Source organism: Microchirus variegatus (assembly GCF_963457635.1).
Source record: "Microchirus variegatus genome assembly, chromosome: 21".
NCBI lineage: Eukaryota > Metazoa > Chordata > Actinopteri > Pleuronectiformes > Soleidae > Microchirus > Microchirus variegatus.
The window spans coordinates 7,904,268-7,930,176 of NC_139822.1; the positions used below are offsets into that span (position 1 = coordinate 7,904,268).

At 39.8% G+C, this 25,909-nt stretch overlaps 1 protein-coding gene across 1 annotated transcript in view; it reads right to left on the reverse strand.

The window, feature by feature from the left end:
* LOC310942137 (receptor-type tyrosine-protein phosphatase mu) overlaps window positions 1-25,909 on the reverse strand; it is a gene marked incomplete at both ends in the record, with an annotated part of 191,606 nt that overhangs the window by 59,437 nt on the left and 106,260 nt on the right. The window contains 6 exon segments of the mRNA XM_083907444.1: window positions 139-274; window positions 4,884-4,958; window positions 6,524-6,560; window positions 9,230-9,503; window positions 21,360-21,462; window positions 22,565-22,766. Of these exon segments, the coding sequence (XP_083763570.1) occupies window positions 139-274; window positions 4,884-4,958; window positions 6,524-6,560; window positions 9,230-9,503; window positions 21,360-21,462; window positions 22,565-22,766 (827 nt within the window).

The window sequence follows — 25,909 nt, forward strand, 5'->3', positions numbered from 1 at the left end:
ATTTGCGATCTGTCATACTCTCATGTGGAGAAATTATATAGCATTGCTAAAAGAAAGACTCTAATGACCTATGACTTTTGCACAGTATTATAAATCCAACCTTTTACACAAATCAGTATTAGCATGAAAATAAAATACCTTTTCTTCATGAGGAGCACGACGCCTAAGAAGATAATGACGAAGAGGAGGATGCCAGCAATGACCCCTGCAATCTTCACTGTGTGGTCAGTTTGTTTTTCTGGCTCAACCGCATCCGGTTTGTGAGTGGCTGCTCCTGCAATGAAATCACATTGCAGAGAGATCAAACAAAGAAAGTGGAAATCAATTGAGTGTGAAATCTAAAGGCTATTTGTTACTGTTGTACATTAATTAAATGGCAGACAGCACATCCATATTTCCAGTATTTCCTCTCATTGATTAGACTATGTAAGGCGACGGAGGTTGATGAATCAATACACTGATATTCAGTGGCATTCTGTGGACCTTAGTATCAGTGCACAGTTATTGGCTCAGAGTCATGTTTATTCTTAAAGTAAGAGGCTCCCCGTTGTCCACCTTTTGTCCCTGAGTATAAATGAGGACTCTAAATCAAACTGCACTGGGAGTGATAAGTGAGCGCCATCTTTACCCCTAATTAATCATGTTCGTAGCAAATAGTTGCATGACTGTGGAAAAATGTTTGATGCAGGACAGCAAAGATAATGCCCAAGAAGATTGGAAAACACCTGAAATAAATGCAACTTTAAATATCAGCTCAGGAAGAGATAGCCAATGATGGCAGACACAAAGAGAGAGGGAGAGAAACAGGGAAAAGCAGCTTGTTTTAACAGCATCTGCTCCATGGAAAGTGATAAGAAGCACTTTGAGGATAACAGCGACGCTGGAATCACAACTGTCCACCTGAACAACACCATTATTTCTTGTCGCCAGGGGTAAATTTAGAATGATAAATTGTTATGTCAGCCAAATCTGTTTTCCAAGCGAGCTTCTTTCACTCCTCAGCATTGCCATTTTCTCCTGCTATCAAAAAAATAAAGCATACAATGCCAGGCTGCTACTTGTGACATATTGTTCTTGGTGTGGTGGTTTGTTATCAGCAGCCATTCCTTTGTTTAGACATCAGTTTTTGTGGCAGAGTGGTGGAGGATTTTTAGGAGGAGTGGTGATACATGAACAATTGTGTCTGCACTGAGTTAATGTTGTCTGAATATACTGCTTCAGACTGACACACTCAAAAAGTACTGATGTGCACCAAACAGGGTACAAATTCTTGTCGCTGGGGGTGTGACATTTTGTACAGTAAAAGTCGTAGAAATAGAATGCTGTCGACAAATGCACGTTACCATGACATATACACTCCTGATCGAAATTTTAAGACTAGTAGAAAAATTACAAGAATTCACATTTTGCACTGGAGAAGTAAGTAAGAAGGTTCTAAGTAGTGCTTCAAAATGCAAAAAGAAGAAATGCTAGAGATACAAAAAAACTTTGAGGAAACAATTTATTGCAAACAAACCCTAAACTGAAATAGGCTGTTCATCAGCTGATCAAAAGTTTAAAACCACATCTCCAAAAAACAAACAAACGAAAAAAAAAACCCTAAAATAGAAATACAATTATCATGAAAGGACTCAGTAATTAGTTGCTGTGCCATTCTTGTTAATCACCTCAAAAATGTGTTTTGGCATTCTTGATGCTAGTGTTTCCAGGCTAGTGGGAATGTTGCTACAAGTGGTGAAGATGGCTTCACGGAGGGCATCCTCTGTCTGGAATTGGTGTATTCCCTTGCCATCCAAATGTTCTCAATTGGATTTAGATCAGGAGAACAGGCAGGATGGTTCACAAGAGTGATGTTCTCTGGAAGAAGTCCTTTGTCCTTTGCACTGTGAACTGCAGTGTTTTCCTGTTGATGATGGCCTGACAACCTGACGCTCCATTGTTCCATTGAAGGAAAAAGCCCCCCAGATCATGATGGTGGCCACTCCACTGTGCCGTGTAGAAAACTCAGATAGGATCTCCTTGTTATGCCAGTAACGCTGGAAGCCATCAGGACCGTCAAGGTAATTTTTTTTCTTCCACCTTTCAATGTCCCATGTTTGGTGCTCTTGTGCAAACTCCAAACGGGCAATGTTGTGTGGTTGAAGAAGACGAGGCCTTTGAAGACATTTTTTGTTCTTAAAACCCTTCTCTCGCAGATGCCGTCTAATGGTAATGGGACTGCAGTTGGCACCAGTGACAAGTTTAATTTGGGCCTAGGATCGTCCCGTGTCTTGACGGACAGCCAATTGGATCCTCCGGCTCAGGGCTGGTGAAATTGTTTTGGGCCCTCAGGATCTTTTAAGAAGTTTAAAATGACTGTCTTACTGCATCCAACCTCAGCAGCAATGGCGCGATGCGAGAGGCCTTGCTGATGCAGCTCAACAATCCGACCGCGTTCAAAGAGAGAAAGCTTTTTTGCCTTTGCCATCAGGAGGTCATGACAGTGTGGATACCTGACAGAAAATGGCAATGAATCCACATTTTGCAAACACTTTTAAAGGATGTGGTCTTAAACTTTTGATCAGCTGATGAACGGCCTATTTTAGTTTAATGGTTGTTTGCAATAAATTGCTGACTCAAATTTTTTTTTTCACTCACTCCCATTTCTTCTTTTGGCATTTTGAAGCCCACTTCAAAGCCTACTTAGAACCTTCTTAAGATCCAAGAGTGCAAAACGTAAATTCTTGCAATTTTTTTCGACTGGTCTGGGGTGATCAGGAGTTCATGGCACCATGGCACCAACTGTGGAGGGAACCCAGGAGCAAATCCTACATTGTTTTACTTTAGATACAAAAGTACAAAAGTAGTTTTACAATCCTGTGGTAGACAAATGTACCCACTCAAAGGGTAGGATTCTAGGGAGGCCCAGACATGATATGGGGGACAAAAATATATATTTCATGGTCATGAAATGTAGTAATTATAGGCGATGAAGCAGACACCAAGCCCTCAGGGCGAGGTGATCCTGGGATTTATAATTTATGATGTGATGCGCTCTTTTGAGGACAAATACTTAAAAGTGGAAACTGTCTTGCAATTATCGAGCTGCTGGCAACTTGTGACGCTGTGCTAATCAAACTGTTGTGTGCGTGGGGCTTGTTGTTGTTGATTATGGTTGAGACACTGTAGTCTGCGGCTGGAAATCTTTGCAGAAGAAGAGCGGGAGGTGATGTAAAGAGGGATGACTGTGATTGGATAGCAATCGGATCATGATGTATTTTGTGAACACTGGAGATGCATGTTAATAGTATACCAGTTGTAAATGCATGTGGTGCAGCGCTATCTGATGACAGAAAACACAACGTAATGCCTGGTGTCACAACATGTTCAGCAGGACATCATAGCTGAAATAAACCTCACACGATTTTTTCAGTGATTATGGATTATGCTGGTGGGCTGCTGTGCATGTGTGATATGTTACTTTTCAAGTCGCTGCCAAGCGCATAATTTGTTGTCCAGCGTTATTGATGAGTTGATCTGTCTGTATGTCATATACATGCGTAGGGGAAAAATAACGATGTTCCCTGCAGTAAAATCATAATATGATGTGGTTTATGCAGCTTGTTTATCGAATAAGATTTCTATCGCACTGTTTTTTTTTTTTTAATTATTGCTGTTCACTTTGATCTCATTATGCTCTATAGACTTCATATGACTGTACAATTGTTTGCTGCTGTGAAGTTATTGCACAAAAAAATGCCTTTCTGTCACTGTGAGTGGTCATTTCAGCACGACAGTGACACTGAACTGCTCAGGCTTTCACCTCTCAGCACTCTTTTCTAGCATAAAAAAGAGCCGTCTTCCGTTCTGTGTAATAAATAATAGAACTGTATGATACTGCCAAATGTGTACCGACAGATACAGAAATGTTCTTGTCTTCCACCCCTAGTTTTTCACTGTGTTACATTATTCTTCTCTGTTACAAATCTCCACGTGAGCAACAAAAAGTGTAGGTGAATTTTCGTACCTTAACACACAATAATTAGAAACTGAGATTTGAATTGATAGATGCTGCTGCTTTCCTGCCAATTCCCCAGATCTTCATGCTGAGTTTTCTTTTGTGTTATTATAAACAGTTGTTACAAATGCAGCAAGCAACACTTAATCTCCCAGAAATAATGAGAAATACTCATGAAAAACAGGATTCACTGACATAAATCTACAACATTGACACATGAAATGACAATGGCACATCAAACCTGTCTTTCATGTCCAGTTTCAGTCCAACTGAGAAGATACATGTAGGAGACAATCAGAGTGTTTACATGCAGAATTTATTCAGACTGAGAGAATAATTTGTTTTTTTTAATGTCATGTAAACAAGTTAGTCGAGACTAAAATTGACTAAAGTCTTAATTGGACTAATGGCGTCACAACTTCAGCTAAATCTTCGTATTTTCATCGGGTTTCCTGATTTGGTCATTAACTCTCATATTAGTTCAAACTCTGCCATTCCCTCTGCCTGCTGATTCCATTCACCTGCCCTGCCTCACCCCCAGTTCCATCAATTTGATGCCAGATAGTCTCGTGAGTCTGTTTCCTAGTTACCAAACCGAGGAGAGCCAAGCCATACCAAGCTGGAACTGTATAGTAAAAGCACCATAACATACCTGGATAATGAGATTAATAGTCCGAGTACTCCTGTGTGTATACGCTTAGTTGAACTGGAGTCAGACAACATATAAAACACAGTACTGTTGCCGGAAATAATACATTCTTCGGACAAATTGCAAAATAAGTAAAGAACAAAAACACACACACATGAACATGCAGTATTTCACTGCTACTATAGGGATGTACAGGGTAGAACCAGGTTGTGGTCAGAGAAAAGTACATTGTCTGACCTGTTAGTGGATTGTCACCGGCTGCTGGGACGATGCGGATGTAGGGGGTTGTGAGCTGAGTCACAAGTATGGCGGCTGAGTAAAGTCAGTGGATCGAGCAAAGGCAAGCAGTAGAAAGAGTGAGAGGGAGAGAGAAAGAGGACAAACTGAATTTCCACACCACCACTTCAAATTGTCATGCAACATTGAGGAAGTATTAGACAGTATTTTACAATTTGTTTCATCATTTCACACACAATGAAACTCCGCACGGTAGCATTTCAAACAATTCAAACAGGAAAAATACACTTAAAATAATTACAAATATAATTGATTACATCATATAAATAATTGAGCCATGGGGTCATGGACCTTTGACCACCAAAATCTAATCAGATGGTTGTTGATTCCAAATATCAGATGTAGTGTAATATGCTAATATTTTAAACAATGGTACAGTAACAGTATGGTGATAGTATCTCTATATCATCATATTTATGTCGTGAAGTCTAAATTAAATTATAAAGTTTCAGGATCAAGGCACTTGGTTTTAAACCTCTTTTTTCTAGGTTGCTTTACAGGACGAGGAGCTGTTGCCAATGTTGGAACAGTGAACGAATCACTGAAGGGATTGCATAGAATATCTAACGGCACTGTGATTGGTCAAAGTCCCCTTCTTGACAGGGATGGTTATCCAGAGCCCATGGTGCTGAAGTCTAGTTCTCTCTCAGACCATTTGATTTACATTATGCTGAAAATGGTATAACAGAATTATTGAACATTAAAGTCAAAATACTGTCCACCTCAGCTTTAAGTCCAAGTGAATATTTGTGCCAAATTGGAGGAAATTTCCTCAAGGCATCACTAATTTGATATCATGTTCACGAGAGTGAGACGGCCACAGCTTGACACAAGTGCAGAAGCAGAAAAATGTCTCCTCTCGGCTGATAAATTGCTCCTATGGTCCTTCAACTTCAAGTTTATGCTATTTGAATTCAGCGTAGTAAGCGATGCAGGATGGGGGATACCTGCATCTCCTCGCGAAATCCACAATAATATGAGATTGTTGGGCTGTGTTGGGCCGCGTGACGGCACATTTCCACAGCTCAGAGCAGAGTGTGACGGTGGCTCTCACTGGCCTTATCAATTCTGTTACTGCATCAATGGTGCTTGGACTTCATCATTCCTAATGAGTGAAGCAGGATGCACAGGCAGCATAGCTAAGTACCTATACACGGTGAACACAAAAAGCTGCCGTGCCACACATTGATGAACACATGTTCTTCTGCAGTCTGTTGACCAAATTCACATCTGTTACTGTTATTTCATGACAAAGATGTCATTGTCAGTGTACAATTTCAGTGAATCTCATTCAAAAATGTTCTCGTTTCATATTAATGTCTAGTGTTAGTGTTAGTGTCTTCTAGCACTCAAATGCTATACAAATACAATGCATTATTATTATGTTTTCATGATCGATCCCAGAAAGTCTTCTGGATCTTGTGGATCAAAATATATAAATCTCAGGTGAGATATCATGCACTCTTAATGTTATTAACATTATTACTGATGCCACTGCTGCAATTGCATGTTCATTTTGTTACTTTTCAGAAATCACAAGCAATGTCAGGCAAACTCCCACATTTGATCCATTGTTTTACCTTTGGTAGCGACTCTTACGCAATCGATTTTGGTTTCCTGTGGGAAAAAGAGAGAGAGGGGGGGAGATCAGATATAACTTAAAAAACACAAAAAGACACACTTACAGCAGGAACAACACCTTTCTAAAAACCCATGGTTTCAACAAACAGCTCGGGCAGTTCCACACCGTCCGCCTATCATCTGTCGAGCTCAATGACTGTGACACAAAACGCAGTAAGGCAAGAGGGGCCCATAGCACAGATTAGTGGTGCTGAGCTGCTGATTTGTCAGCCAGCAGCGATCTGTCGGCAGCCTGCAGCTCAAGGTGGTCAGCCACTGTGGAGAAACCGGAGCTCTGTGACAAGCACCGCTGAACCCTGCATGCAGCGCTCCAAAATGAAACATCGGGAAGCCTTTCTGAATATGTAATGAAGTTTCAGGCTCTGACAACAGCCTTCAACAACATAAGAAACTAAGAAAATACAACAACAAAAAAAAACACACTTGTCTTCCTGTTGGCAGAAAAGTTTCTTGTCAACAATGGTCTAGTAAACAGGAGCAAGGACACAGGCAGGAGCAGGGAGGCGATGAGTGATACAACACAAAAGACATGAGAGCTCTGTCCCCGCGTTTCACTCGACTAAGCTGTCCAATGAGACATGTATGAGTAAGCACGAGAGGGACGCCATTGATGCAGAGAATACAGGAGGTGAATAAATGTATAAACATCCAAGTGCATTCCCATTACTGTGGCTTTCAAATAGCTGACGTCCTTTTGTTAAAAAATATGTTTTTTTTTTTGTTTTTTTTTGTATAAATTGGTGGAAAGACCTCTAGGTGTGGACAGCTGTTCTAATCTTTGAAGGGTCATTTTGTTTAAAAGGCTCAAACAAATCACTCCACCATCATTAGATAATAATTGGTCCGCAGTTCAGTCCATTGACAGTGATGGTTTAATGAAAGAGTGCAATGAGGCCACTGTAAGCAATGAATATAAAATAATGTGAAAAATGTATTTCATAGTTTTACGCAGCATCAACAAGGGACTCCTTCATTTGGCTTGTTCAAAGAAGAACATTATAAACCAATTCTCAGCACTCGCCGTTTTCATGCTGGAAAGTTTCAGACCACCAATGCTTCACTCTCGAGAGCAAACGCACTAATTGCATTCAATCCTGCCTCAGTTATTTCTGTTTCCTCCTTAAACACGTGCCGGGGTTTCTCAACGAGCCAGCTAATGGTGATTCTCATTCTCTTGAAGTTGCCACTGAGCTGTCTGCTGCTGCTCTGTGGAGGGAGGGGCACGCCAAGAGCCACTCCATGACCTGTGCGACTGCTAACCCCAGTTGTTGTTGTTGCCTGCCTTCCACACTTGACGACTGCTGGGACGACTGCCTTGCTTAAATGCAGTTGATCAAAGGTTTCGTCTGGCATTTGGCACAAAGCACCATTGGAAAAGGCAGGAGAACAGGGTCGCGGCAATTGAGGGGAAAAAGAGCACTGCGTAGGGCTCTGCATTCCAAGTTTGACCCTGCTGTGGGCTATTACTCGCTGTTGCTGTGCCCCACCAGAGGACTGACACGTTTATCAGAGGTCATATGCAGTTGTGTTGTGTTTTGCATTTGTTCTCAGCCACTAGCACCAGAAGAATAAAAAGTTTTCTACTCATTTTCAGAACGCATGTCAATAAATGTCTCTGTGAGCCTATCGGGCTTGTTAAATATGATAAAATATTCACACTTTAAAGGTGCCATATGTAAGAATGGGGCCAAAAACGGTGACTACGTTCAAATTCAAAAATACTGAGGTCTTTTAGGCTGGCAACCCGTGGTTGCTCGGCAGCTGAGACTCTACTGACTGCAATGATTGGTAGATGGTGGTAGGTGGCGCCACATGCCAAAACATGATTTCAAAACATAAACATGATTTGCAGTCTGCAAAATATATTTTTTTAATGCAAGTATTTTGTCTGTACTGTTGTTGTTGGTGAGTTCAGTTTGTTATATGAACATTATTCCTGGGTGTCTGTGACATATTAGGAGGATTTTATGGCCAGTTGCTTCAGATTTATTACACAATGCACCTTTAAGTTGCAACATTTTTACATGCTGTTACTGCGAGTCAAATAAATCTGCCATGACTGGATTATTCCAGGCACTTTTTATAGGACAATATTCTGTTGGAACATTTTTGTTATTTTGTTTGCTATTTTTTTCACCTTAGGTTTTCAGTGATTTTGAAAAAAATGCATGGGGCGTGGTCTGGTAGTGAAACCTGAATACACAAAATTCAATGTTTGCCCAGAGAGAGGCAGTAGATAGACAAACATGTATAATTTCAATTTTTTACACTAAACTATGGACATTTATACCTGGATCAACAAATCATTACTAGACACACTAGTTCACACCTGAAAAAAGTGGTTTATGGGTTAATTTACAATTTTGCTTCTTGGCTAACTTCTTATACTGTCAGCATTACCTTCCCTCTATTCTAATACTGACCTGCCACTGTATTAGGTAAAACACCTGCTCAAATACAATCACACAGCAGCGTTCAAACCAAGATTGGGAAGGAAGGTGATTTAAGTGTCTTTGAACGTGGTATGGTTGTCGGTGTATTTCAAAATCTGATGATTTACTGGGATTTCTCAAGGGACATCTCTAGGGTTAACAGAGAATGGTTGGAAAGAGAAAAAAAATAAATAAGAACTTGACAACACCCACCCCGTTGGCTGTGCTCACAGCTTGGTAGTAGATGCTGTAGCTCTTCTGAGGCAAAAGAGGTGCGTTCCAATAACCATTGTAGGTCTTGTTGTCTCCCACAGTAAAGGGCTGAGGAGAGTGGATGCCAGCAGCTGGGAACTGAGCAGTGAAGTAGTACTGGGAGTTCAGGAGCGTGGCGTTCTGGAAGTGAATAGGAACTGGATAGCAGCGTAGGATTTCGGCAGTGCCTCTTGCTCTGCGTGGACGTTCCTCCTCCACCACCACCTGGTACGCACTACAAACACAGGACAAAAACAGAGTGAACAGACTCCAGTGAGCCAAACAGCAACTCGTAGAACCAATCGTTGCCAATCGTTTCCTTTTCACATTACAAATTGCTGTTTTATTAAAAGGCACGCGTAAAAAGGCAAAGCTCCAACTCTCAGATTACTACAAGGCTCAGGATTTTTTTTTTTTTTTAGATGTGAGATATGTATATATATCATGTGCATGTACATGAGTAGTTTTGAAATCTCTCTCTCTGATTTCTGTTGGTGTATACAAGTTGGATAACAAGCTGCAAGCCTGAGGCTAGAATTTATTATCTGAAGTACGGTTATGGTTGGACTCAAGGAGTGATGAGAAGAGTAAGTGGGTGAAACCTTTTCCCAAACATATCACACGACTTTGTTGATAGCTGTATTACATGATTAATAGTGTAATACAAATTATTGGTAGGACATATTTATTGAGCAATAGTCAGATAATGTAGTGTTCATCTCAAACACAGTGGCTAAAAACAACTTTTCATTCTGAAACGTTCTTACAGCTTCTTCTTTTAGAGGTCACCACAGTGGATCATCTGTTTTCATTTTGTCCAAACCCCCGTGTGTCTTCAAAACACTCCTCGTGTCCCCCTTCACATCATCCTTTCCACACAAACTTCAACCTCTGACAGAACTCTACTGCATATAGAACTCATCACATCACTCCTGCTCTGCAGCAGCTCCATTTGATACTGATCACATTTCACATTCATTACAAAACTCTCTGCTTTACACTTTTAAAGAGGGCGGTCAAATGGAAACTTTTGCCCTATGGTTCCGCCTCACCTCGGCACAGCACATCACAGCTTAGGTTGTGTTTCCACTACAAAGAAAGTATCTACTCAACGTGGGCGGAGTCATCACTGCACGGCTGCATGAAACTGCGGTGACTTCTTTTAACACGCGACACACAAACGAGTGACTAGTGATTTGTAAAGCAGTTGTTTTCAGTGTAACTGAATCATTAGAATCCGTTCATTAAAACTATTTGTGCAGAACTTCCTCCATGACCGGAGCACAGACTGTCTGACACAGTCACTGGACTGAAATACAGCGGCAGGGTTTGTGATGCCAGTTGTTTTTTGTGTGTATTAGAGTGAGATAAGCTTATTTGTAAGTAGCCTTTCTCCCTCCGCTTTCAGATCATTCTTAAGCTCAGTCCTCAGTATATTTTTGTAATATTACCACAGCCAGCCATACTTTAATGTTGTAATCATCCACACATCTCACTGTTCTCCGTGACCGTCTGATCGCTATGGGGCGAGAGCATTTAGTTAATCTGGCCCCCACCTCTGGAATTCCCTTAACTGATTCTCTTCCTAAAACTGATAACAAACTTGCCTACTTACTTTGATTATTTATTTTGTTTTTATGCAGTTATATTGTTTTTAATGTACTTATTTTTAATGCACTATATAGGCTATTATAAGTTGTCTTTTTTTTGGTTTTTAAATTATTTTAAACCTGTCTTGTAAAGAGAATTGAACAAATAAAATGTATTATCATTGTTTTTACAAACCTTCTCTGTCCTCTTCCTCTTTTCTCAGCAGCTCCATCTATATAATCACTATCTCTCCTCTGCACGTGACCAAACAATCTCAACCCTGAATCTATTACATTATTTCCAAACCATTCAATCTGTTCTGTCCCTTGAACATACCCATGTATAATCCTGTCCATCCTGGTCACTGCCAATGAAAATTAAATTATTGTTATTATTATCATTATTATTATTAATAAATCAGAGCGAACAGGACAGACACAGAAATATAGTTAAAAAAGACTCAGGCAGAGACACAGAACAGGGGCCTGATGTTATTTACTTTTTCATTACTCATCAACTGAAAAGGTTAACGGCTCTTTCCATTTCCTCTCCATCCCGACTCTGCAGCCCTGTGTGTGTGCCTCTGACAGAGATGACTTTGTCTCTGAGCTGCAGACGAGAGACTAACTTGTCTTATAGACACTGGTGTTAGTATGCATCTCGTATCCACCTGTTAAATCTACTGAGTCGCAGAGTGACAAAGAGTCTGTTTACAGCTGCCACGGAGAATAACGTTAAAGTTATCATCCCAGGTGATGAAGCAAAGTTGCACTGCTAAAAGAACTGCGTGTAAATGAATGAATTACTATAATGTGTCACTCTCTGGTAAATGAACTCTTGTATTATTATTTTCTATACTTGGTGTAGATAATACTATAAGGAAGACATAATACACTAATATCACAGTTTTGAATATATACTGATACCAGTGTCTGATATGTCTTTTTCACTCCTTTTAAACAACAAAGCTCTCAACACATTAGTGCCGTTGCATTTTCTACCTTGCCATATATATTTATAAAATAAATAAATAAACAAAATCACAACAGCTAACAACACAGTTAAGTATTTTTCGCTTAGAAGTTAAAGCAGAACTATGCAGGATTTGTGCCACATCTATCTGTATCTGCCTCTACTGTCTGTTAGTGGAAAATCAGCCTCAGAATCTGGACATCTCACAATCACATGAGTAAACATTGCACTGGCATTTTTCCAAATGGCAAGAATGTAACCTTACACTGTCTTGGAAATTCTATGGCAAATTACTATAATTTCCAAAAACATATGTATCACGTGTTTGGGAAAGTAGCACAGGCTGCAAGACTGTACATTGCAAAAAAAGTATTTAAAAAAAAGAATATGGAAATTTGCTTAATTTTTTTTTGCCAAAAAAGAAGAATAATAATCTTGACAAGATTATCTTACTTTGTGTTAATAAGATATTTCAACCTAATATAAGCTTTAATTACCAATAACAACCTGAACAATTGTTTGCATGAAATCTCAACAGAGATTTGCTTTTTTTCTCATATATAGTGCAAGAACAATTGCACATGTGATGGAGAAGATGCTGCTCTTCTCTCTTGTGTCAAATATAGAAGTAAAATGTGTGTGTGAGCAGATTGAAAATGGTGTAAACTCTTAAAGTCAGCTTCAGTCAAGGAAGACTCATTTTAAGTAGACATTTCCTTAGTGATAGAATTTCATTGTTGTGATTGTTGTTTTTATATTCCTTTTTTCCACCTAATTTTAGCCTGTTGTGTCTAGTTTAGTTTTCATTCTGGCCAAGCAACACGTGTACCTCATTGGCAGATCATTTTTCTGAAAACAAGAACATTTAAATCATTTTAAGAATATTTGCCTTTTTTTTGCAGTGTATGTGAGATAAGTTTAAGTTGCAAAAACACATTCCAGTCACTGTGAAACAATTATATCCATCTAATCTACATATAAACAACAGTAAAAAGGCTTGGCAGGATTTAGAGCTCGGATAAACCTGAACATTCTGCCTTAGATCCAAATTATTGGAACAACAAGTCGAAAGAAAATCCTTGTGTAAAATATCTGCAGTGTGTATTGGCTGTGCTCTTAAGCTGTGTCGCAGCAAAACAAACGGCTCTGGAGATGATCAATTGTTCCCCGCGGTTGGTACTGGATGATTAAATGTGCCTGTATGTGCTCAGCATATGCACTTTAACCCTATAGTTTATCATATGGTGTCTGCAGACTCATTGGTAAATCCCTCTTTGCTACTAGAGTGGGCGTGTCCCAATTCCTCCGAGTCTGCCTGTTTAGTGTTTGTTTGGGAGGTGATGAAATATTTAATCCTGCAGAGAGTGTGCAGGAGAAATCAGCCTTTAATTACTCTCTCCTACTGAGAGCAGAGGTCAAAGGGCATGTGGAGACAGTACACAGGAGTCACTTATGTAGCTGCAGAGCAGCAGAGGAAGGCTGTGTGGAGGCCTCAGCCAATACACTGTGGATCTGATGTCAGCAAAGATGGGACAATATTAAAAATCATAACTACTGTCAATCATTTGACAATTCTCATCAGGTTCAATGGCGCAGCAATGACTTTTGTTTCAGGATATAAGCAGAGGAAGAATATATTTATTTAAATTCCTCTTATGAAAATACTGCATGAATTTGAATTGAAAAGAAAAATGGCGTCTCAGAATAATTTAATGTGGCTTACATTGTAAAAACAGTCCTGAAAGAAAGCCAAATTAAATGGATTTAAATTGATGTTTTGTTTAAGAAAATGAAAAGAATGGGGAAAGCTTATTTTGCTAGAATACCTAAAACTAGCACTAGGAAAAACAGGCCAAAAACGATATAAAACCAAAATGTGTCTTCCTTTTTTTAATTAAGATGACTTTAAGAATGTAATCCTTAGAATGTCTTATATTTGCACACATGCCAATCCAGAAGAGCAGAATCTTTCGCGTCAGACAATGTGCAATTGTTCTCATTATTAGATTTGTTTTTGGTTTTCTTTTTAGCCAAAAAATAACAATTTCCCAGAAAGCAGACTTAATGTTTGCTTTTGTATATAAAACATTATGTACGTTGGGTTCCTCCAGAAGCCAAATAGAAAGTAAAAAAACATGTATGTGATTCTCGCGTGAAACAAAGTCGTCGGATGTCTATGGGAAAATGAGCTTGATTTATAACATTTATAATAGAACATCTTGATAATCATTTAAATAATTATTTGATAATTAAAGGAGAGTAGACAATAAAATATGACAAATCAGTGGACATCAGTGTCAATGAGAGCAGGTATCAACAGGATGATTCTCTCACACATCTTTGGCCCATATTGGTATGTTATATTCAAAATAAATCACTAATCACAAACACTAACAATAAGTTAGTGAAACAGACAAATAAAAAGCTGGCTCTCCTCCACCCAGATGCAGCCGTGCCATGGCTTCATGACAGACGCAGTGTGCATGGGACTGCTTTTCTTTTGGCACCAAGTGCCAAAGGCTACGAGTCTCCAGGTATAAGAACCCTGTAATGTGGAGATCTAAACCACTGCTACTATTCTGCACAACATTCAATGCAGCAACGAACATAAAACAAAATCAATTTTGGATTTGCATTTTAAGAAAAATGCTAAATGATGGACAATAATACATCCTTTGCATTTTCACTTAAAAGTGTTTTTTCTTTTTCTTTTTGCTGTTGCTCTACTCCTCATTGGTGTTAAAAAAATAAAAACTCACAGTTTCAATGATGGCCATTTAAATAAATAAATAAACTGCAATGATTTCTATTTTTCTGTAATTAAAATTGTAATGTTAATGTTCTCGTAAGCAGCTGACACCTTGTCACCTCACGCTGAGTTCACAATTTACATTATGAATCACTCTGACAGACCGGAGTCTTTGAGTCATATTCTTGATTTAATGTGACATGAATGAGTAATGGAAAAACAACAAATAACTGATGAACAACAACAGCTTGACGGCAAGAACAAAACAAAGAAAGATCCTTTATAGCTTGTGTTTCATTTAATTTGATATCAAAGAGGAAATTGGAAGATTGCTTTCATACTGAAGATAATAATGCAGTGATGGAAAACGTATTCAGATTACTTTCTTACTGATCAAAAGATAGCAATGGGGTAAAGTATGATATGTACGTCTTTACGGCGACTTTACAGACCCCTGGTGACTTTTTTTTTTACGAGCTGTGGATGTTTAATCTGCAAACACAACGTGAAAAAAACATATCGTTTCAGGTCCTAAAACACTGTCTCCGTCGGCCCCTTAATTATTGGACATTTGTTCCACCGTACATTTTTGGTCAAAGTGCCAAAACTGGCATATTCCGGCTAATGTAAACCCTGGCTTGGCGGAGTGTGATTTTCACTGTTTTTATGCCACTGTCAGTACTGTTCTCCTCAGCAAGCAGGCGTTTTTAAAACGGTGATGGCTGGGATTATGTCGGCTGCAGAGGACCTGCAGGCGAACTCCTGGTTAATAATGTTCGCCTGCTAGCTGGCTGTAAACTGTGGAATGGATTTCCTGAACGGATCGTGCATCATTACTCTGCGCCTCATTGAGATATGCCTCCATAAAGGAAATACAGTCCACTTTTTTGCAATTAGCAGAGCAGTCAGAGAATCACTTGTGGAGACATTTCAGCAGACAACATTAAAGCACAGACTTATCGGATATCTCTACAGTTGGATCCGATATTTCCGATCCGTCAATTACGTCTGTATCGGAACCCGATACTGGATCAGATCGACCCATCCCCAAACATAATTTGCATTTGAATGAATCGACCTTTAGAACGATACGTGGTTTCATGTCAGTCTCCAAGTCTCCAATAACACCAGAAAAAGTAGCTAGATTTATCTCAATTTGCTTTTTGAAAGAGTCGATGGGGGCCTGAATACTCGCTAAATATAGCAACACTACATGTTGTGTAGTTATGCTTAACACATCCATTCACTCATAACTCATCTTTCACAGGCATCAGGAACGTGGGGTTAAGTGTCTTAACTTGCACACTGTAACTAAGGCAAGTTAGAGTGTAGCATGTTGTATATAGCGATGCTTAGGTTAGCTTTAGTAGACATTCTGAACAACATTAAAAGCGCGTCAAATAATTTAAATCAGAATTTGAGTAGATATAATGATTTACCTTCCACAATAGTTATTTTGTTACCAAAGATGAAGTAAAGTAAGAAGTAAAAATCTGTTTTATCAGTAATGTTCTTGCCAGTCAGCAATGTTGTGCAAACAGATTTGGCGAAATGCTATTTTCTACTCGTGATTACAGCCACAAACCTTAAAGAGACATTGGGAGCTTCTGTAAAATATGTAATTGTGTTTAATTTCAAAACACCTGAAATCCTCAAATTCTCTCTCTCTCTCTATTTGAGATAAGGCTGCAAAGACATGGGTTGAACGGTTTAAGGTATTAGACGTGGTCCACCAGAGGGGCCAGCAGAGCAAAGCTGTATTGCAGCAGTAGTGCTGCAACCTGAGCTGACACCAATTAGGCCTCCACCAGCATTGCTGCCCAATAGATTTCAGCTCTGCCGCCGTGTGACGCCGACCAATTATGGCGGATTGACTCGGAATCGACTGGATTGTGACCTGAAAGTCAGATTTATTTTTCATGCAAGCTGATAAGGGGGAGAACTCCAGGCGGTTTGAGCAGATGAGGAAGGGGTATGAGGAGCATTTCAATCACTGTCCCTCTCTCTAATGCTAATCGGCTGGCTCTGTGTGCCTGTATGTCTGATTTAAGAGCAGTTGTAAGTAACCCACTTCTCCTGACCCAGCAGCCGTTCCTCCTTGCTGTGCATTCCTACTCTATTCCCTTGGTGTCCGTAAACCTATAAAACAAACAAATTGGATGGTGCCATAGATTACGTTTGCCATTAAATCGTAAAAACTGTTGAGCTGTGTCACATTTATGCGCAGCTATTAGCGTATCTAATTCCGTGATCAAAGAAAGTTAGTGCTTATTTTAGAACTGTAGAAAATCACTTAACTGATTTCAGACCATGGTTGAGTACAGATAATCTGCTGCTACAGGGTAAAAACACTGGAACTCTGTTTTTGACTGTAAATTGCTGTGTGTTTTTTCTGTTTATACGCATTTGTGAGCCTGATCAAGGCAAAGGTTACAGCAGGGAAAGGGCTGATTTAGTGCTCTGGATGATAAGGGAAGCATCTCAAATCATTTATTTCTGCTGAAGGAAATAAACATTTATTTTGATGCTGCAGAGTGAGGTGGTGTATTCTGGCCCTGACGAGGAGCCATTGCCAAACATTAGTGTAACATGACATGACTGATTGACAGTACACTAATCCTCTTAAAGGAACAGTGTCCCCCTCTGGTAAAAACTGTTCCCGGCTACGCGTGTCATCCCCGGAGATTGGATGCCAAATCCACATTGGTTATGTTATACTGATTAGTAATTACACAAATATGAAAACCTGACTGCCTCCTTCAGCAGTGGCAGCGTCTTTCCATATCAGTATAAAATTTGACTTCATCTCGACTGTGGGATGCTCAAGTGAAACGGATATACACCGTCTGTCATGTCATGCGTTTTTTATGAACCGGCACTATCATGTCATCTTCCAGTACACTCCCCTTCCTGTATTACAGCAAAACATCTGCTGTTTGAAACTCCAATGTCTGGAGCTCTATAACCTCCCAAACCCAATCAGTGTGCAAGATTACCTTATCTTATCAAGCTTCATGCTGCACTGCTCTGTGGTTCTGTGGATTAGCATGTGCCCTGGTAAAATCTCTATTTCGCAGGGGCTTTAAAGCATTCATTTCCAAAATGAGTCACATTTTCAGAATAATTTGCAGCACAGCCAGATATCGAAATATGGTGCAATATTTCAGTTGTTGCTTGGCAAAATTCTTTAATATATTGATTAATTAATTTATTTTTCAAAGACTCAGTTCAATTCCCTGGCCTCTACCTACTGTCATTTTGAACATTCACTTGTTCACTTGTGGTATATGAGACACTTTACGAAACCGAAGAGCGTTGCCCCAGGTTGGTCTTCAGCACTGCAGCCAGGCTGACAGCCACAATCTATCTCTCAGTGAGTAGTAATGACTTTATAACATTTTTTATTGATAACATAGAAACAATCAGAGATATAATTAACCACCTCCTACCCTCCAACATCACCGAAACACAGTGTAGTAGGGCTAATATAGACGTATTGGTGGCTCCAGCTATACATTTACTGAATGAATTCACCCCTACACACCTCCCTGAGCTGACCTCTCCTGATCTCCTCCTCCAAACTAACCACATGTCAGCTGGATCCTATAGCAGCTAGTTTGCCACAAATTGGCAATATCTTACTAGTTCAAATAAATATGTCTGAGCGGCTGCGTCCCAAAGGCTTTTAAAATAGCAGTAATTAAACCATTACTTAAAAAGCTGTCTCTTGACTCAAGCACTCTGACTAAGGGTGAATTCCAAATCCTTGCTTAACCCTCTATCTCAAAAATGCGCGCCACCAAGTTGTGCGATCACCTGCATAGCAATAATTTATTTGAAAAGTTCCAATCTGGGTTTAGAACCCACCATAGCACAGAGACTGCACTACTAAGAGTAAAAGACGATATTCTTATGGCCTCTGAAAAAGGACTGGCTTCTATACTGGTCCTGCTGGATCTCAGTGCAGCATTTGACACCATAGACCATGAGATCCTGCTACATAGACGAGAACAAGATGTCAGGATTAAAGGATCGGCCTGGTTTAAGTCCTATTTATCGGACAGATTTCAGTTTGTTAGTGTAAACGAGGAATCCTCCACACGCACTAAAGTTAGCTACAGGGTTCCTCAGGGTTCCGTGCTTGGCCCAATTCTTTTTACCCTGTACATGCTGCCATTAGGCAACATTATCAGGAAACATGACATACATTCCCATTATGATGCAGATGACACTCTGCTATACGTATCTGTATGGCCTGATGACCCAAACAAAACACCCCCCCCCCCCAAAAAAAAAAGTAGTATCCACATTTGTTGGGGTAACTTTCAAACACCAATCCTTTTTAACTAAGAGCTAGTGGTTAAAATCTACCCCATGAGAAACAGGATTGGGCCAAAGTGCTCAACCTCAGGGACTCATTCCAGGACGCCAGGTCCCACACATTTTGGAAAACATCTCTTTGTTTGTGCTTTAAGTGAGAAAGTCACTTAGACATGCATCTCAACACTCCAGGCCAAAACAGATTAGAGATGTTGCTGCTTGGAGAATTTGGATGCCTGCATTTATCATCTTTGGTCAGACAGCAGATCCCAAAGGAGCACCTAACTCTGCCCCTCTGAATAGCCGCTACTTTAACAGTCACCTTAAATTTTCAAAGGCATCTCATGTCACTTGGAGGTGGAAAACACCTTCAAAAGCATTCCATATCTCGTCCTGGGCCTGCATCATAATCTCCCCTTGTTTGCTGCCCTCCGCCACCTCCTTTCTTTTGCAATTCATCTTTTTTGAGACCCAGGGCACACACATGAAGGGGATACACTGGTCTTTATATCCTGCGAGACTTGACAAGTGAGGAGGTCGGAAAAGAAACTTGGACCTGGAAAGCTCTAAAGTTTAGACATGGAGAGGCGCTGCTGTGATCAAAGGATGCTTCAATTAGCTGTGAGGTGAAGTTGTACCATGTGCTGAGCTCCGCTGATGAATTGTGATGAATAATTTTAAACTTGAAAGACTTATTTAACAAATACAATGCGAGCCTTAAAGTTTTAAAAGACACTTTTATCTTCATTTAAGCACTCAGTGTTTCCCCGTGTAATGCAAGTATTGTGTTGTAAAGCATTAGCAGACAATTATGTCTGTCAGCACAGTCAAACAGAATGAAGTGGGTCTCAAACTAAAGTTAATCTCTCCAAAGACAAATCTTTCTTCATCTGCACCTGAGGTGAGCATGCTATCCAACCATAAACTAACCTGAGGACCCAGCATACTAATTAATGGAAGCTCTCATTCATGACACACAGTTAATTATAATTAGCTGTTTCTAATTAGCTCGCCTAAAGAATGGCAGGCTGAATAAGGCCCTCTGAGTTGTAGCTGCAAGAAGATTATGAAACCGATCATGCTGTCTCGCCTGCTCGGGCCTCTCAGTTTGGCGCCGGGACATTAGTGTGGGCAGCTGCATGTGTTGTAAACATGAGCTGACAAGCCTGACTAAAGAACTCCAGGCTGTAATCTTTAAAAGGCTCAGATGAGCTGATAGTGTAAAATTTAGTTTTACAGAAAGCACAAGTTTTTAACCCCCCCCACCAAATGTAGGCATTGAACCACTCTATTGGGGGCTGTCCGTGGCTCAAAGCATGAGGTGTGATGGGCCAAGACCATGAACTCGTGATAACATAACTCACAAAAGACTCCCACTGCTCGTCAAGAATGGCACATTTCCACTCCAATTATGACCATGGAGCTACTCCATTAGGAAATAACATAAATGAATGCCAGTAAATGCCCAAATCGTCCAACAGGAGGTGCTATTACGAACATGATGGTAAACCCAGCCTAGTCTGACAGTAATCACTTCACCCCAAGGAGTTGTAGTGATGTATCGTTTTAAATGGCTCTGTGTGTCTGTCTGTCTGTTTGTTTGTTTGTGCTTCCATGTTTGCACTTGCCAATATGACCAACAGAGGCCACCAGAGGCTTGTTGCATGAATGGGGTGAAGTCTGTCATTTATGACTGCCTTGTTTGATTTTGGATGGATGACATTTTGGCCAACCTCAAAATCTCCTAGAGGAGGGAACCAATCGCAAAACAGGTTTTTCATGTCTTGAATCAGCTGATGAATCCATTTTAAATGACACTTTTCACACAGTGAAGCAACATGTGTAAATAATTATGATGTAAATCAGTCGTACTATGTGTACGACTGATTTACAGCATAATAAAAAAAATCATTTTCTAACCCTTATTCATTTTTTTTCTTTGTCAAAAGTAGCAAAACTTCTTTTAACATTTAACGCAGACCAACATAGATATGATCAAATAAGCACACTCCTGGTTGCAAAAATGGCGACTTTCGCCTAACAACTCGGCTTTTTACACAGAACAGCAGTGCCGCTTTCCTTATAATGACTAATAAATGCAGGATCAAGCAGGCAGAATCCCTCCGTTCCCCCAGAAGCCCATGGTGGGGTGGGCAGCCTGGTACATAAAAGGGGCAAAAGATCCAGGAGTCAGCCTTCGCTGCACCCAGGCTTTGTTCTCATCTTCAAAGCCTTTGCTCCTTTTTCACAGGATCAAAATACACAAACAAATAAAATCCAGAAAATTAGATATGGACTGTAAGATACTGAATTCCCAGGCAACTTTCTTTCACAGTGAAGCAGTGATACACACAAACCCTGTGATAATTTTTGCTGTTGTTGATGCTGATGGTAGATCCTCATGTTTTAATATGCTGTTTTGTTGGTTTTATTCTGTGCTTTGATTTTGTGGAAGCTTACCTGACTGGTGCACCTCTGCTCTGGGCAGGTTTCAGCAGCACAGTCACTGTGCTGTCCGTTTGGTTCAGAGAAGTCTCCTGATCGTAGGCCGGCATTGAGGGAGCTGAGGAGGCAAAAGCGAAATGCAGAGGTCAGAGTGCACAATCAGAGAATAGTCCTTCAACTTACCATAAAAAAAGAAAAAGACCAGCTTTCTAATTTCTATTCATTTAACATCATAGTGCTGGGTTCCATTGAGCGGATGCCTGAAACTCGAAAGAACTCGCATCACTACTTTTACCGTTCATTAGCACTTCTGTATTGTTGCACAGTAAATCAGTTGTAAATATAGTACCGTTTAATTTGTTCCTGTTGACATGTTGCTGCACTGTTTGTGTGATACCATGCAGAGCGTCGTTATTGACTGGTATTTCGAACAATGGCTAAAAATGGGTAGCCCTAGAGGTGTTTGCGTTTCCGACTTGGAACTAGAACACGGTGAACACGGGGCTGACGTGCAGTTCCAAGTTCCAATGTAAATGGAGCGCAGTAAACGTAAGTGAATCATTAAGTACAGAAATAACAGAAAATATATATGTACAAGAGCTTTCAGAATTGTGCACAAACCACAGAATAAAAACTGGAAGAAATGCTAAATGTGCTTCATTATCATCTAAATCAATGCCAGCTTCATAGCCACTATTAATGCTACCCTCAGGAATAAGTTTAATTGTCTTAAAAACAAACACTTCAAGGTTGAAGTTAATTTTTTTACTTATCTATGAACACTAAAGCATTATTTACATGCTGTTTTATAATCAATATACATTTTTTATTATTTCTAGTTCTTCAATATCCTTTGATGCGTGTGAATATGCTGTTCATTATATGACCATTGGAGAACTATATAATTGTGTGGAAACACCGTGTTTAGATGGTAAATAATTGAATTTTATTTTTTCAATCAATTTACAAATTCCAGAGTGAGCTAACAGAGAGAAAATCCAGAGACACCTGCCTCAAACCTGTGCACAGCAATGCAGCAGCATTATATAAAAGTAAACATTTGTTGTTGGTTAATTTCATAGGAAGCCGAGCACATGTGGAAAATGACATGTAAAACAGGCTGTATCTAACTTCCGTTGCTCTACAAGCACATTTCATTTCATTCACACATTTTGAATAATATCCACACTCTGACTGGGTATCGAGTTGACCTCACTGACCTGAAATCTTGGTGGTGAACTGGGTGATGACTGGGGGGCCGTAGCCTTTGGCTGTGCTGGCACGCAGGGTGAAGGAGTATGTGGAGCCCGGGTAGAGGCCGGTGAACATGTGGGTGGTCTCATTGCCCAGCTTTACTACCTTCCCACTCTGGTTGGAGAGGTCCAGCTCTGGGTCAAAGGAGCTCACCGCCTTGTAGGAGATCTGAGAAGGAAATACATAAATATTCTGATGGTGGCCTTTGGTGCAACATCTTCTCTTTAACTCTTCAGCTTCTACTCATACCAGGGAATTGTTTTAAGGAGCAGAGACATGAGCGCAGCGCTGCACTCAGTGCCATGGGCTATATACATATATACATACATACACATGTACATATACATACATATACATATATGCATATATATATATATATGTGTGTGTTAAAAGAGAGTGCCTCTCGGTGCTAGAGGGTGTCTGATGTTGGAAAGACGCGAAACACCCAATGACCTCAGGTACACGATGATGAAGTGCCCTAGCTACGCATCAGAAGATGTTTCCCTACAACAACAACAAAAAATGTCTGCTGTCTTTCTGTCAACATGGAGCATTACTGTACAACACAGGTGTGGAAGGAGACTTAGAGTCTCATATTAGATGGACCTGTCATGAGCAGATATAGACAGATTTGAGCTAAAGCTGTTGCCAGCTTGTTGTTTCAAAGGAGTCATGAGAAACTCTTATTGTATTCTTTCTCTAATGATAAACACAGAGAGCTCTGGAGGGTAGCATTAAGGCGAGTGTTTTCTTTTATAATATCCATTTTGAATAACTCTAAAGTCACAGTCTGAGAAAATGCTTCTGCTTGTAAAAGGAAACCTCCATTATAATTCCAATTAAGAAACACAAAGGGAGTTTGGAGTGGTGCATAATTTAAGTCCATCAAGTTTTTAAATGCTTCAATGCTTTCTCATTTAGTCTTTGTCTGTGAAATGAGTCTGCAATGCCAAATCCTATATCATAGCATTTCAGCGAGAAGGAATTTGAAATGACTTGTCAACACTTGTGGACAGGTTTTTACAATCATAATAGAGCTGACCCGCAGAAATTATTGGCAGTATTTGAGGAAATTAATTTGGGCTGTAGCATCTACTCGATCTGATATATTAGGATTTTTACAACGCATTAGTTTGACATTTTTCTTTTAATGTCAAATGTATGAAGCGTTCATAAAATATGAATGTCTGTCTAATCTCCAGCACCATCACTCACAGTACAATAAAGGAATGCCAACTGAGGAAGATTCATTTTACCCTATTCTTGTCATAAATTACATAATATATAAAGGTGAAACATAATCTTTTTTAACCTTCTTAAGCAAATATCAATCATCAAATTAATTTTAAAAGGCTTTAGAATTAAAGGAAATACATGTGGTTTTCTGAAAATATTATTTACTTTTTATAATACTGTCTCTATTTCTAAAGCAATGTTAGGCACATGGATTTATTTAAAAACAGCAAATGCTACTTCAACATTAACTTACTGGTACTAGTAAATATGGATGATGACGATGTGTCCAACAAAAGGAAGAAAAATCTAATGTTCCATGAAAATTCATTTCAAGCTGCTCAAACCTGACTGAAAACTTGTCAATTAGATGACATTCGCAGAGCGAGCATGGTCAAAAAAAGAAACCAGGAGAAATCACTTTGATATCAGGCCTTGTCAGGAATGTTTCAGTATGACTCCTTTGATAATGTCGATTCAAAGCAAGGTCCTGACTCATAAGAAGTAACTTCTGGGGAATATCAGATGAAAAAAAAAAAAAACCTGGCTTGTTAATTTCTTGTACAAAACTGAAGCCGTGTGAAGGTGAAGGTGAGACACCTGAAGCAAACTGGTGGCTCACTCTACTTTTCCTTATCCGTCGCCTTCTAAATATGACTTCTATATACTCCTGAAATAAAATCTGCAGTGTGTGTATGAACACATATTTAATCCATTGTCAAATGAGTTCTCACCAGTGTTAATTTTGTTGACATTTTAGTTAAAGGCTTACGACTAAAATACCATCTAGTTTTAATCATATTCTGAGATCATTTTAGTTGACTCAACTCTAATGGGTTTGTTTGAGTAATTTAAAGGCGCCATATGTAAGAATGTGGCCAAAAACGGTTACTTCACTCAAAAGCACAACAGCTAAGCGGATAACTACACAGGTTTTTGTCGTCATCATATGTGAAATTCAACCATATGTCGTCTCTTCTCTTTCTTCCCAATGTTGTCATTTATGCAGCTTATACACACAAACGCTCCTTTGGTCAGGTCTGATAGTATTTGTTGACGGGGCGTCTTTGTATTCATGAAGACCAAACAGAGGCTGAATAACAATAACAAAAAACATCACCAAATGTTATAAACTGCAGCTTTAAATTTGTGCCATTGAGTTATATAAGTAATATATAATGATGCTTTGATACTGCAATGCAATGCTATAGTGTTAATATGAGCTACAGCATATTGTTTTCCATAGACACAGTTCTCCAGCAGCTCTCAGATTCACACAACAGCACCGAGCTGTGCACACATGAATAAACAGGAGCGAGCTATGATTCTGACTTATGACTCTGGGCTTTGATTGAAATGTATCTGTGCCGCCGAGAGAATATCTATTTCATGTTTCATTCACCTCGGTCACTTGATGTCATGGCAGCAGATAGAGCAAGGCATCGCCTCACTTTTACTATTCAATCTGCTCTCGCTGTGTGAGAAACAGCCTGTCAATGACTGCTAACCTAGTCAAAAAAAAAACAAAACAAGCGTGAGCAAACAGCGACAAGAGGGAGAGAATCAACAGAGGGGAATCAATCTGTGGGGGTGGACTGGAGGATTACTTCCACCGCAAGCTAGTTAAGATCAATGTGTGTATATATCACACACGCGCGCACACACACACACACACACACACACACACACACACACACACACACACACACACACACACACACACACACACACACACACACACACACACACACACACACACACACACACACACAGTGTGGAAACAAGACTGTATCAACATTTACTTGGTGTCGTGATGGGTTTGAGATTGTTTGTTAAGTGAAAGGACATATGAGGACTTGCAGTTTACAGATGATTAATCCATGATAAAATGCTGAAAATACACTTAAAGCTCCAGTATGTGACTTTGGTTTCACGAAACACTGCTACTGAGCCTGCAGACATTTCTGAAACAATGGCCGTCTCTCAATATCCATACTTGTCCGTACTTGCGTACTCCCGTACTTGTGAAAACGTCATCAGGCTCAGTCCAAGTTCTGTTCCAATTCTCAAGAACGCAA